This window comes from Daktulosphaira vitifoliae, unplaced genomic scaffold, assembly GCF_025091365.1.
Source record: "Daktulosphaira vitifoliae isolate Bord-2020 unplaced genomic scaffold, ASM2509136v1 Scaffold_4, whole genome shotgun sequence".
In the NCBI taxonomy this organism is placed as follows: Eukaryota; Metazoa; Arthropoda; class Insecta; order Hemiptera; family Phylloxeridae; genus Daktulosphaira; species Daktulosphaira vitifoliae.
This window is the reverse complement of record NW_026099575.1, coordinates 36863228-36877522: the sequence shown is the minus strand read 5'-3', so window position 1 is coordinate 36877522 and position 14295 is coordinate 36863228. Positions and strand designations below refer to the sequence as shown.

The 14295-nt window shown below is 27.5% G+C and overlaps 1 protein-coding gene across 3 annotated transcripts in view; it reads left to right on the top strand.

The window, feature by feature from the left end:
- LOC126905774 (fasciclin-1) overlaps nt 1-2693 on the top strand; it is a 39218-nt gene extending 36525 nt beyond the window's left edge. For all 3 annotated transcript variants that reach the window (XM_050685811.1, XM_050685810.1, XM_050685809.1), the window contains exons 12-13: nt 96-249; nt 353-2693. In XM_050685811.1, coding sequence (XP_050541768.1) covers nt 96-249; nt 353-549 — 351 coding nt within the window. In that variant the 3' untranslated portion in view covers nt 550-2693. The remainder of the gene's footprint in view (nt 1-95; nt 250-352) is intronic.
- The last annotated feature ends 11602 nt before the right edge of the window (nt 2694-14295 follow it).

Here is a 14295-nt window from a genome sequence, read left to right as displayed (position 1 = left end):
TTTAGAAATTACCTGTATTGCACAATTATTACTGTTATAATATATATATATTTTATACATAATCAGTATTGTTAATATTAAATTAAATATTTTAGGGCCGTCAAATTTTAGAACGTCATTTAATTGTATCTAACAAAGCTTATACAATGGAAGATCTAAGAGCACTTGCTACAAATAGTAACTTATCTGTAAAACTATCTACAGTACGCGATGTAAATATGTATTTACAAGTCAAACAAGTTATGAGTGGTTAGTATTAAAAATTATCTTTTTATCCAAAATTTTTTAGTTCAATATGATTTTTTCAATTGTTGCTTATTTAAACATATCTAATTTAAATAATTTTCTTTAGGCTATATGATTGGCTGGAGAGATGAATGGATCAATGTTTATCGACCTGATGTACACTGCACTAATGGTATCATTCATGTTATCGACAAAGTGCTGATGGAAGACAGTGATGTAAATACAGGAACCATGATTACATCAGCAACTACATTGTTGATGATCGTGTTAGTTCATAGCATCACACTTTATTACTTCAACTAGTCAATTTCTTTACATAACACCTGTCCCCAGCAAGTAGCAGCAGCAGCAGGGGTGCCTATTGATGCCTAATGCATCATTGATATACATTTTGTTTGCCGTCGGCCTCAATTCGTCCTACCAACTTGCGTTAATTGTAATAAAAACCTGTAGGTTGTCGCCAGCACCAGCATCTTACCACACTACCCTGTTGTTTATTCAGCAACATTTTTTTAGAACCTACTGACCTTTTCTTTATCCTGTCCCTCTTAATCTTATCCTATTTTAATATCAGCCAACAAACATAAAATATTCACATATGAATTGTATTCATGTCTGTTGTTGTAATACGACACTACAGCTTTTTTTATTTCTTCTATAGTTAAGATCTTAATACTACTGAGTATATATTCTTTATTCATACATAAATATTATATAATATGAGATTTCCAGCATTTTATAATTTTATTTTTATTTTTACCATTAGCTTGTGCCTGATTAGTGTAATATAGTGTTTAAAAATATTTTGTTAGCTCCTATTTCTATTTATGCTTTAAGCATACTATTATACCCTTAAAAGTCCAAAATATCAACAATAAAGCTAGTTAGCGCACTATTACAAAATGTGATTTGCTTTACAAAATGCCCATTGTCGTAACCACCTTATTTCCCACCCTTAACTTACTATTTCATATAAAATTTAAATTCATTGTTACTATTTTTTTCTTAACTTCTGTAGAATGATAAAAGTTTAATTTTATTGACATGTGGTTTTTATTATTATATAGGAAACGTATAAATGAGTCTGATAAAAAAAAAAGGTATTGAGTACTTGAATGATAAGAAATTTTTATACCAATATTAATTATTTTTTTGTAAATACTGAACATGGTACGACTATAGGACTTAATAGTATTAAATTATATATACATATAGATATAAAAATATATGAGGTATAAATAATTAATATAAAGTTCGTCTTTTTCTATGATTTAAAGTAAATAGATTGTTTGTTATTTTATGTAAATGAATTAGTAAAAAATTAATTAGATTAAATCGAACAATTATATTATCTTTATGATTGAATCTTACTTGACCTAAATCACATTCTTTAACAAATAAACTAGTTATTTTTAATTTCTATATTTATATTGACCAAAAATTTAATAGAAAATTTGAATAATTGAAGAAAATAATAATCTTGTTGAGTTTTTATGGAAAGTCTATCTAATAATAATAACTTATCTCTTTTTACGTTAATATTATAAAAATTAAAAAAAAGATAATAATAATTATATATAAATATATTAGGTGGTTATACATAGCTAGCACAAGATGCTTGCTCTTATCGTAATTTATACAATTTTTCTTATAAAACTGACTTTAATTATTTTTTAATTGGTAAACAGCTTATAATATTAATATTTTTAATATTAACTTTAATTTTAATAAAATGTTCAGACATTTATATTAAATTAGATATTAAAAATGTGGTAATTTAAAATATTATTTTATTGTATAAAATCCTATAAAAAATAGACTGTGCGCAGTCAGAATATTGTAAGCCTAAGGCTATTATCAAAGGAAGACAACTACTGTTGTTTTTTATTTTACTAATATTAACAAAAATTTTTATGTAAATAGTAGTTTTACGTGTTAAACTATGTTTTTTTTCTATAATATGTATGGTTGGAACCTATTGCTATTTTTATTTTTCTCTGTACCATATTTTTATTATTTTTATTTATTCATTTTAATTTATATATACATGCATATATATATATTATATGAGTTTCAACGATCTGCACCAATATAAGTATTATAATATAAAAGAAAAAACTATTATTCTATTTATATATACATTCATACATTTTTTCTGTTGCATTATTATACGTTTTTTTATGTATTATTTTATACTCATTTCTGCTTAAATTAAATCTAAATTATATTTTAAGTTATCACTAAAATGATAATAGTTTATATTGTAGATTTGTGGATTATATCATAAAAAGAATTGCGTGTGCTTGAATGCGCAGTTTTATAGTTTCACAGTAAATGTTTAAACTATATATCATCAAAAATAAAACAGTATAAATACAAACAATTTTTTTATAATACTTAATTTTTTTTTAGTTTTAAATTGCAAATAAAATTTACCTTGAGTTGAATTATAATTTGTATTTAATGGGTAAACAAAATTCTGTGCTAAACTTCTTTCTATTACATCTATAACTAGATCATGTTGATGGAGATCTTTAATATATCTACATTTTTTGGTTATATCAAGTTTCAGTATACACTTAAAACAAATTTTTAAATGTTGAAATTATTACTCAATATTATTAAATGATTTTAATTGTACTTATGATAGTTCGAAACAATGAAAATAAAATTTTATTTAAGTAGTATGGTCAAACAATTATTATTAAATTATAACTTATTGAACACCTGCTACTCTATCAGAAAAATTACATACGGTTTCACGAGAGGTTCATACTCAGTCTGTTCTGAATTTTCTTTTCTATCCGGACAGACTGAGTATGGACCACTTAAGAATCGTTTAACTGTCTGTGGCTACCGTACATGGTGTATTAAAAAAAGATATGCTATTAAGCATCGTTTAGAAGTTTTTTATGTTTTGGTCATGTTTATAAAACGTTACTTAGGTTTAAGACATTTAATCCTCTTTATTTCTTTTTTAAGCATCTTTAATTATTTTATAACTAAATATTAATGTAAACGTGCTGCCTTATTTAAGTTTTTTTTAAATTTGGTAACTTGAGTCTTTTTAACTAGTATGAAAAGTCGGATTAAAAGGTTTAAAATATGTTAAGTGATGTAAAAATATACTTATCTATGTCTAACTACAAGTATCATATTGAATGAAGTACAGTAAATTTACGGTTACAATTTGTTTTTTACCTATTGATACGGTCACATATATATGATATCCCATAACATCATTGTACCGCCGACTAGGCTTATAACATTGACATAGTGACACGTATTACTATAGGAGGGCAAACTGCACACATAATAAACACTTGGAATTCACTGTCACTGTGCCATAATGGAAATGTCCTAAAGGCCAGATGACTTTTTACCATCATTGCGACTATTGCTGCTTTTATTGTTTTACACTTTAACTTAAATTAGCTACTACCGGGATAGTGTGTGTGTCGCCGTCAGCTCCCTATAGGATTATTATCATCTGTAGGTGTCTAGTTGAAAGTATTGCTTATTTAATATTAATTACTTAATACATATTTATATTGTTGTAAACTAAGAATATTATATATTATTGAAGAGCGACCTTTGGTAGTTCCTCTAAGGGAATATAAATGAAATAGGAAAACTCAGTACACAATACTCTTCACGCCCTTTTCCGGTACGTGTCGTAGATCCAAAAGCGGGACTTTTTGGAGTCGCAACCTCCACGTGACGCAGCCTGGTCAAAGGACCTGATTTTTGGGTTCGGTTAACGCGGGAGACCACGCCGTGTTGTGATTTAGTTCAAATCAAATAAATTTTGGACACAACACGGTGGAGTTATAGAGACGGCGTGGGCCACCCTAAAATAATGTCTAATGACAGTTTCAGGGTGGCCCTCAATAATACCAGTCATGTAAAAAATAAAAGTTTATATTTTAAAACCTCGGCAAGGATTCAGAGTTTCCTCCCTCAAATACGTCCTTAATATTATTTATTATGACTAAAATTTATATCAGGACATAAAGTAAAGATCATAACTGGAGTGTCCTAACTTATAGATATGTTCAACTAGTGTTCTCTTTTAAAATGTAAAAGAAATATAAACATCTCGCGTGCGTTTGAATTTACCCGCCTATTTTTAGAGTGTACCATTATTTTGTTTTTTTTGTGTTTTTACCAGTTTTGAAACCAGTATTTTGTCTTTTTTTTGGCATAATTACGTTGTTCATCGGGATTATGGATGCAATCTAGACTCAATCCGGGAAGAGGTGATCAGCACCAATCTCCACTACGCCGTAAAAGTACTTTGCAAATTTTCAACCCATAAATATCCACGGATAATTTGTGCAATAATGGTATGAGAAGTCAAGGTTCTAAATCTCCAATTAATCCTTTACACAATAAACCTAAATCAAATGGTAAATCAATTTCTCATGATCCCTCATTTCAAACTAGTACTATGGATTTCAACTCGCTTGAATTCATCGTTGTTGTAACGTCACCCGGTTCGCTAACTTCAAACACAAACTCCCTCAATGTTCGAATAATATATCAAAAGTCAGGCAACCTAATGTTCCTAAATGCTTTCCATTACACTACACTAGTCCTCTTAACGTACTTTTTTCCGCTTCTATCAATAACAACGTTGGCAATTTCACCTTGTTTAGCTCGGGAAAACTTTCTCCAAACTATTTACAGGTATTCTTAGCATTAACCCTATTGGATCTAAACGCGTTAAAATCATATTTACATTTGATTCGGTTACTAAGATCAACAATTGCCTCACTTCCCCCTCTCATACTGAACTCTACTACTTTGTGAATTTATAGCACTTTACTATATAGCATTGGAATCGTCCGTCTAGATAAAACTATCTCTGAGAGAAGACTTGTGGGATGATCATGAATGTTCAGTTAAGATTGTTACATTTAAACGAATTAATATAAAAAAGAATAAAACATTTTTTTTCCACGGTCGACTAATTGTTGGCTGCCCTGGAACTACCGTGAAGCATTACTTTAGGGCGGCCAACGTCGCAATATAACTCACAACGTGATATGGCCCCCCCCGTTAGCCAGATCCAAATGAATGGACTGCTTATTTCGCGGCTAACGTGCATATCTGCAGGCTATTCCTCTATCCGCAACCTGAGGATGTGGCCGATTTCTCAAGCTAGGGAACCGTGGCCGTTCACGGGTCTAAAGTCTACCCTAAGTTACAGTATTTTTGTTGAGTGCTCCTCTGTCAAAATCATCAGCTGTCCTTTGCTTGCTAATAAATTTCTTTCTATCCCTAACCACCACATTTATTCCTTATACACTAAATTAAGTAATTGTTGGCGTTAGACTTAGGTTAGATTATAATCTTTTTCCCAACCATGCATTCATCAATCTTTCCTTAAATTTCGCTCCCTTCTATCCCCTATTAACAGTGTTTAATTTTAATAAATTAAGGAGATATGGACGCCACTCCCATATTTCCTTAATTATATCTTTATTAGTAGTTTTTTGATATACAAGTGTAATGCACATATGTATTACTTTTATTTGTTCATATAAAGTTTACCTCTTAAAAATGTTGAAATTTTCATCCAGTGTTTCGGTGATAGCTTATTACGACAGCTCTTTCAATTATTTCAATGATAGTTCCTTGTTCACATTAAAAAAAAAAATTAATTTACACCCTAGGTGTATATTGCACTAAAATAAATATTTTAGAAACATGTTATATTCATAATATTATGTTTTCATTTTGTATATTGAAATAAAAGTTATCTTGCTAATATTGTTTGTTTACATTGAAAAACTATATGGTTAATATATTATCAGTTTATTTTTTATGTGAATCATATCAAGTTACGTTTGTTTGTCACAAACTTAAATTTGGACTAAACTATTATAAAATACAGATGGGATCATCGTAACAAAATTTTGTTTTGTCAATGTAAAATTGAATTTAGCATACAAGTTGTAATAACTTGAAAATCATAATTGTTGGACATAAGTTAGTCTAATTCGTTAAAAACGTTAACATTAAATTTGAACAATTGTGCTTCTTGATTACTTATTACTTATTAAATACATTTATTGTTTAGATCTGTTTACCTACACTTCTATTTAAATGGGTAAACTAGTTATTTTAAAAAACTAGATAAATTTACCGAAACCTTAAAAATATTTTTTTTACTACTTTTTTAAAATAATTAATCATATATATATATAGTATATTTTAATTTAAAAAAAAAATATTTTTATTTTACGTTTTCGACATCAATTACAAAGTAGAATAAATTGTATACGTGAATATGATGAAGTGGAGTAATATTAAATGCGGTTTTTGTTTTGAGCTTACAATTAAAAAGGTAGCAAAACATATGAGGACCACTGTTTTTCAATTCAAAATAAAATCTGCTAAATATTTTAAGAGAAAAAATGCATTTAGAATTGACTCGTCCAATTATAGCAGGACGTGTCCAAAATAAATTTTTTTTGTAAAGATATAGTTTACAACTAAATAGAAAAAAGTCAAAAAAAAATTGAGACATGCACTCTTTTACAACTGGATGACTCAAATACTTCATTTGTTTACATTTACCCCCTCCACCTTATATTTTTTTCTGTCTGTTCCATTCCTCATTAAATAATTTTCTGTTACCAACGATAACAAGTAAAAGATTTTGTCCACGTAGTTGTTTAGTAATTTCTGAAATGTTTCCTGTAGGTATACCGGTTATCTAATAATATAAAAAGCGTTATGAATAATTTTCCTTAGATCATAACTTAAAAAAATAATTGATTTTTTTTTTACGAAGAATTATAATTTCAAGCTCATTTTAAAATAAGATAAGAGAAAATATTCATTAATAACTCACTACATTTTTTACACTAAAGTCAGTTTCTGTATTGTAATATGAATTATTTGTTTATTTATTAATTATTTAAATCAACACTTAAATTAAAAGAGAAATATATAAAGAGAAAAATTACCTAAATAGGTAAAACTAACACCAAACATTTTACACGAATCAAAATCAGAAATATTATAGTAATTGTTATATGAGACTGAGCATTTTTAACAATTAAAAAAAAAAATTTAAATCGTCTAAAAAAGAATGTTGAATTTTGAATTGGATTATAGAACGTATCTGTGTATATCAATTATAAGGTGTTGGTGGGAATACTTAGTGACGCTAAGTGTTTTTATCTCGATAAGCGCGTTCTTAAAAGCGAATAACTGTTGTATAATCGCGTACGATAATTTTACGCTAGCGATTTGGACGTTGCGCATTACGGAGTTAGGCCGTTTAGCTTCAAGTATTTTTAAGCTACAAAAAAAAAGGAATTGATTTCTTGCGAAATTCTTGCGATGAATAATTGCAACAAAATTTTTGTAGCATATCACCTGCAGAAGATTGAAGTCACCTAACCAAATTGAATTTGAACGAATCATTTGATAATTATTTGATGACGAAAGCCACTACAAAAATAACATAAATCTTCCTGAATCCCTGGTACCATTTTTCCAAATATTCTATTCTGTCAACGGCAATGTATCTGGAACGATTTTTATACTAAATACTGTCAGTTAAATTGCCTGTAGAAGACGCCTTAAAATTGGATGTCTCTCGTTTCTATCCATTTATTTTTAAACAAACAATTCAATTTACACTGTAAAAACGTACGCACCATTTATTTTTGTATATACTTTTTTATTATATTATTTTTAACTAAAATAAAATTTAACTCTTGTTGATGAAAAAGAATAATATTTAAATTATTCGTGACGTCAATTTTAATAACACCCATTGAGTATGAATATCTAAAATATCCTTAGGAATGTTTTTTAATGTATTTTAAATAAAACCAGTTTAGTTTTAAAAAATTCTGCAACTTCTAAAATTCGCTGAGTTTTTATAAAATAAATACCTTTGTAGTTAAAATTTGCTGATTTGTCTGCAGTTGGTATAGGGCCAATAGATATAATATCGTTAAACAATATTTTAGAGATTTTCGTCGCTCTTCAGAAATAACAATAAATAAAAATAACAATGTATAAAACATTAAATAAAACATTTAAAAGAAATTATCTAAAATAAATAACAAGGAAAAGAACGAATTTATCTAATTTTTTCGTTTCATTGATTTTTAATTAGTTATTCCGTACTAAAATCCTTCATAATATTAACATCACATTTACAAAAAGAAAAATATTCCGCCAATCTCTTATAACCAATAAAAAATGTTCATAATTTTAGTATACAAAAGATATAGAATCTATAGAAAGGAAATTGGCTAGATAAGCTTAATATACTACATTAACTTGACCAGGTTTGAATGGGCGAGACCAGAGCGTTTATTATTTACAACGTTTACCATAAAAAATTATTTGTTTTGAATTAACTTAAAGCGTTTTGTTTGATTTTTATGTGTAATACTTAATTGTTCTAATCATATCTGTGTTATAAAACAGATATTGAAAACATTTTCTCTAATGCGCTCTCCTTAAAACTTTTATTTCAAAACTGAGAGAGAAGTTATTATGTTCAAATCGGGAGATGCCGGTCTTCTAGTCAACCCTGGGGATAAGTCTTCAGAAAACTATTGAATCTTTCAGAAGGTAAACACTAAAAATGTTCTGGTAACTGACATGAAGTTACCCTTCAGTTAGACTTTTTAAATGGACACAGTTAATAGGAATGCAAATGGACCATTGGAAATTATTTGTTACATAGTATTTACACTTAAGTTAAGTTTTCTTTATATATTTATTTTTCGCTTCGATGCGAAGCTGAGAAGGTATTAATTTAACTATGATTTGTTTTTATTTAAACATTTTTTTTGTGTCTGTTATCACTTTTTGTCAGCTCTCACCGAACAGATTTCTTTTAACGATACGTCAAAAGATCGCAAATCGTATTTAGTCGAAGAAATTTCCCTCGAAACTTGAAAAAAATTTTCCTCGTTCCCTGTAAATGGGGGAAATCTCTAAAAAAAATACAAATTTAAAAATAGCTAATTATCAAAAGTTTTTCAATTTTTTTTTTTGCCTTAAAGTACCGTAACTTTTTGAAAAATACATGAATAGAAACAATTTTTTTCATAGATGCATGATGTCTTTATTTATCATTTGATATATTTTTTTATAAATCTGACCCTATAAAACAGCCCACAGGGAGGATTCAAAATGACAACTTTTTCACAAAAAATTACCTTTTTCAACTTAACTTTTGAAAGTGTTCTAGAAATACTGACAATTTTATATATACCGTAAATTAAAGCTTATGTAATATACTTTATTATGGGAAAAAAAAATTTCGGACTTTATTTTGTCTTCACGGTGAATATGCCTATCGTATGCTATTTTTGTGTTAAAATTCTCGATTTTATATTTTTCATTTTTTACTTTAAAATGCTATAACTTTTTGAAAAAAGTATAATACAATTTTTTTATGAGAAATAATATTTATTATTAATATCTATTTCATTTGACATACTTTTTTTTAAAATCGGACCATTTTAATTTATACAGAGGGGTTCAAAACTTAAAAATGCATATAGAAAGTAGAACTTTTTCAAATTAATTTTTGAAAGTGTTCCGGAAATACTGACACTTTTATATATGTCTTAAATTAAAGGTTTTGTAATATACTTCATTATGGAAAAAAAAATTTCGTACTTTATTTTGTTTTCATGAAGAAAACGGACATCAAAGTTAATAAAAAAATGATATTTTTGTAAAAAAATTCTTTTTTATATAATAATTTTATAACGCTACAACTTTTTGAATAATATATGGATAAATACAATATTTTTATGATAAATAATATTTATATACCTTATTCATTCGACATACTTTTTTTTAAATAAAACCATTTCATTTAATATATATTCATATATTACACTTATAAATAATAAAACTTGTTATCAGGATATAAATAAGGAATTAGGAGATCATGTAGATTTTAGAATAATCCACCAATTTTTTAAAATTAAACACTATCTATAGATTTGCATCGAAGCGTTTTTTATGATAGTGATTTTAATCACTGTCAGATATCATTATACTTGACCCAATTATGGCACATCCCCACTGTGCCGTGACCCCACTGTGCTGGGTTGGGTTTTATATAATATTTGTTTTTTTTACCATTTACTCTGTAAAAGTATTTACTCTGCATTTATGTATAATTCTGTAAATAATTTATAAATAATAATATTTATTCTGTAAATACAGTTATCACATACCGAAAAGTATTTAAATTTTATTCATGTGCTTCACAGGTGTGTTGACGCGTAATTTATACTTTTTAATTATTTATTTAAAAACTTTTGTGCATTAGTTGAGTGTTTTTAAAATGCGAAACTAACTAAAAAACGGGTTAGAAACATTTTTTAATGGTTATGTTGAATTCCATATGTGAAAATCTAAATAACTAGGTAAGTATTACTTGTGCATCGTAGTTGAGTACTCGAAAATGGTTTACGGGCAAACACTCAATTCGTAGAATTCTCAAGACAACTGGCACAAAATCCTTTTTCATTTCGTTGCAAAAAATCTTCCCACGTCAACTAAAACAGTGTTGTATCTCGTCGTCGGGTTCAGAATAAACGTTTGATAAAAACGTTCATCTGCTGATAAAAAACACAATTAAATGCTAATTATGCTTTTTAAATTACTCGGTATCACAATCACAACGAAAGCACGTTGCTTGGAAATTAGTATGTTAATAAATTAATTATTGTAATTCGTTTCCTTGTGTATTAGACACTCATCAGCGTTATCACTTTTTACAGCGCCCACACGGAATATACAATCAATTGGTGCATTCAGTATTTAGCAATTAAACAGGTGTTTGTTTTGAACGCCTATTGTTTGCACAAATATATCTCAAATATCGTAGTACAACCGTTGGCCTTCCAACGTAATCTTATTGTTCATGGCAGTTTTTTTATGTTTTTCTTTTTCCGCAAATTTCCTAGGCGTTTTGCCCGCTTTGTTATTGAACTTTTCGGTAAGTTCAATGATCGTTTCGGAAGCTTTTAGTCACTGGTAGTGTTCGATAAACGGATTGTTCGGGTTCGGAATCGGCTGACTTGACTTTACTACCGGTTAGCACTCGTACAGTTCTATCGCTTGAAGAGTACTGAAAATTAAGCGACCGCCTTTGGTTCGTACGTCTTCGGCTAATACTTTACCTCTTTAAGGTATTCTTTTGCTATAAAAAAAATGAAAATTGACTTGATGAACACGTATTATGTACTAACACATTTTTTAGTAAGCTAATTGACTGACTTACTTAGGGAGGAAGTTAATTTTGTCAAATTTGAACGTGGTATTATGGTCTTTAAATTTGATGCTTTGCTCAATGCTGTCAATATCTTCGTGGTGTTCAATAATAAAAATAAACCAATTTTGGTTATCAGAGAAGTCAGCCATTTTCAGTATTCTTGTCTCATTCTCAAATACATGCAGTTTTTACTTGTATAACAATGATGTGTATTTGTTTTGAAATATTTTTGGAATTAATAAAATAATTTTAAAGGTGCGCTCAGTGTTTAGGTGAGCTTCTGTGAGAATCGAATGAGCACCGTAATTCCTATGTAAAGTAAATATGTAAAAACATTGTAATGATGTAAAGTAAAACCCCGGGAGGGCCGACAAAATAAAAAGTCATTAGTTCCTTTGAGATATTTCCTTGTGGCTTTTTATACGTTTAACTATAAATTCAATGTACGCACTAACCTTTGCTACTTTTCCTGTACACACCATGTATACGTTACAAAAGTTCTGAAAAATGTTCTTGTATTTTATGTGGAGATATTGTTTTTCAAAATCCTTAACGTTGTATTCGTATTGTCCCTTTACGTTTTTAATATTGGTCCTTTAAGTTTTGTTAACATTTTAACCGACCCCTCATTGTTCTCTTTAAATGTCCCTGCGAAATGAACAGTAAAAATAAAACTATACTTAATCATTATTAAGAATAATTTTTTTGTTAACTGTTCAAATTAATTTTTTTTGTAAATATTTTATGCGCTCGTGTAGATAGTGGTTTTTATAACAAATTTTTCTGCTTAGAAAATACCTATAAACAAAATTAAAAATTCATCGAATATTTTAATTTGTTTATATAGAAATTAATATCAAGTTTAATAATAATAAACGCGAGCATAGTTTATTAGAAATATCATGATTTTTAATAATTACATGTTTGTTTGACTTTATTTCTTTTTGGCCTGAATTCATAAATTTATAGTCTTGAAGAGTTGATTTTAATTTATCTGCACAATGGTAACCAAACATGACCTATCTTGACGTAGGCATTACAATATTCTATTAAATTGAAGGTTAGATAGAAAAAAACATTCGTTTAAATGTGTATCAGTCATCTTTGGTCCATAACGTACCAATAGCATTTCCACTAGGTTCAAAGTTATAATAAATTCCGACTTATCCGGATCTTGCATTCAAGGACTGCAACAAGAATAATCTAAGCCACCTACGCTATGACCGCATTATTTACTGACTTGAGAAAATTACCTATGACTTGTATGATTCATATATTCGTGTTATTATATTTTATGCTGCGTTTCACAACGCGATTTTTTAAACAGTCAATAATAAATATTGATTCGGTACCTACAAATTAAATATTTTTTAATTTAAAATACGCATATAATTTTTTTAATCTTAAATAATTATGTATAATTTAAACGTAACATCGGTTTTTCAAAATAGGATGTTTATGCGATATTTACTATGGTATAAGCTTATAAAGACACAACAAAATAATTATATGGAAATTAAATAACTATTATCTCTAACAGCTACCAAGTATGAACTAGTTGGTTAATTCTGAGATCAAACAAAAAGAGTATAACAATTTTATTAGAACTAGAAGAAAAATTAATATAATCGTATTTTAATTTTCCTTTAATCGAAATTGCTAAAAAATTAATTAACTTGTTTTGTTATTTTTTTTCTAGTTTAAGAGCATAAAGTATCATTTTATACTCTAAAATATCATTATTTGAATTATTTATTAGGATTATAATATAATCATTTCTTTAGAAAAGTAATCATAGTAAGACTAAAAATACTTTCGACAAAGTGTCACTCCAAGCAAACTCATAAATTTTAAGTATTTTTAAAAATGAACTCAACTCTTTTTTTTGCATTTTATAATTCTTATAGAATAATAGTACAGTTTTAAAGATTTTATGATGTTGAAAAAACTGTCTTTTACGCCTTGAGGATCACAATAGTGCTTTAAAATTTAACGCTTAATTAACTTTCAATGACATTTCTCGTTGAATCCAACTGCAGATTTATGTATTGTTAGCATTAAAAACCGAGGTTGACGTAGATGATGAAAACATTTTTTGATAAGATAATTTTTTTGTAGAGAAGTGAATGGATCGTTGTAGGTATTAAAAGCGATGTATTTATTGTATTATGAATTTGTGTTCTATGGATCAATTTTTACTATATAAAATAGCATGAGAACTTAATTATGATTTTAGATGATACATTTTTTTATAAAAAGACTATTTATAGAATTTTTGACATAATTAATCTTATATTTTGTTTATATATGTATTTTTTTTATAATTATGTAACCCTATTAAAATAATTTATCTCTTCATCTTGAATTATAATAATTTTGTTTCAGATTTTTGACATGTAATTTAAATTCTTACTGTTTTGTTTATGAATAATAATCAAAATATTTATAATTGTGAAATTTAATTTTAACTGTGATTTATTCTGTGCTGTATCCGTTTTGATTTGAGTTATTACATGCACCACAGTCATGGATGAAAAAACAAACGGATTTCCAATGCATGACCAATTTAATTAAGTTTTTAAAAACTCAGAGTTAATTGTTAACTTAATTTAATTATTTTATAAAAAAAAATTTATTAGTTATAACCATAGTATTTGAATTCTGCTTCTCACAATGAAATAATGTTAGGCAGGGCCAGCCAAGGGTAAAGCTAAGGTCTCATATACAAATGAAAAGCAAAAAAAAAGTCGTTTTTACTAAAAAATATATAA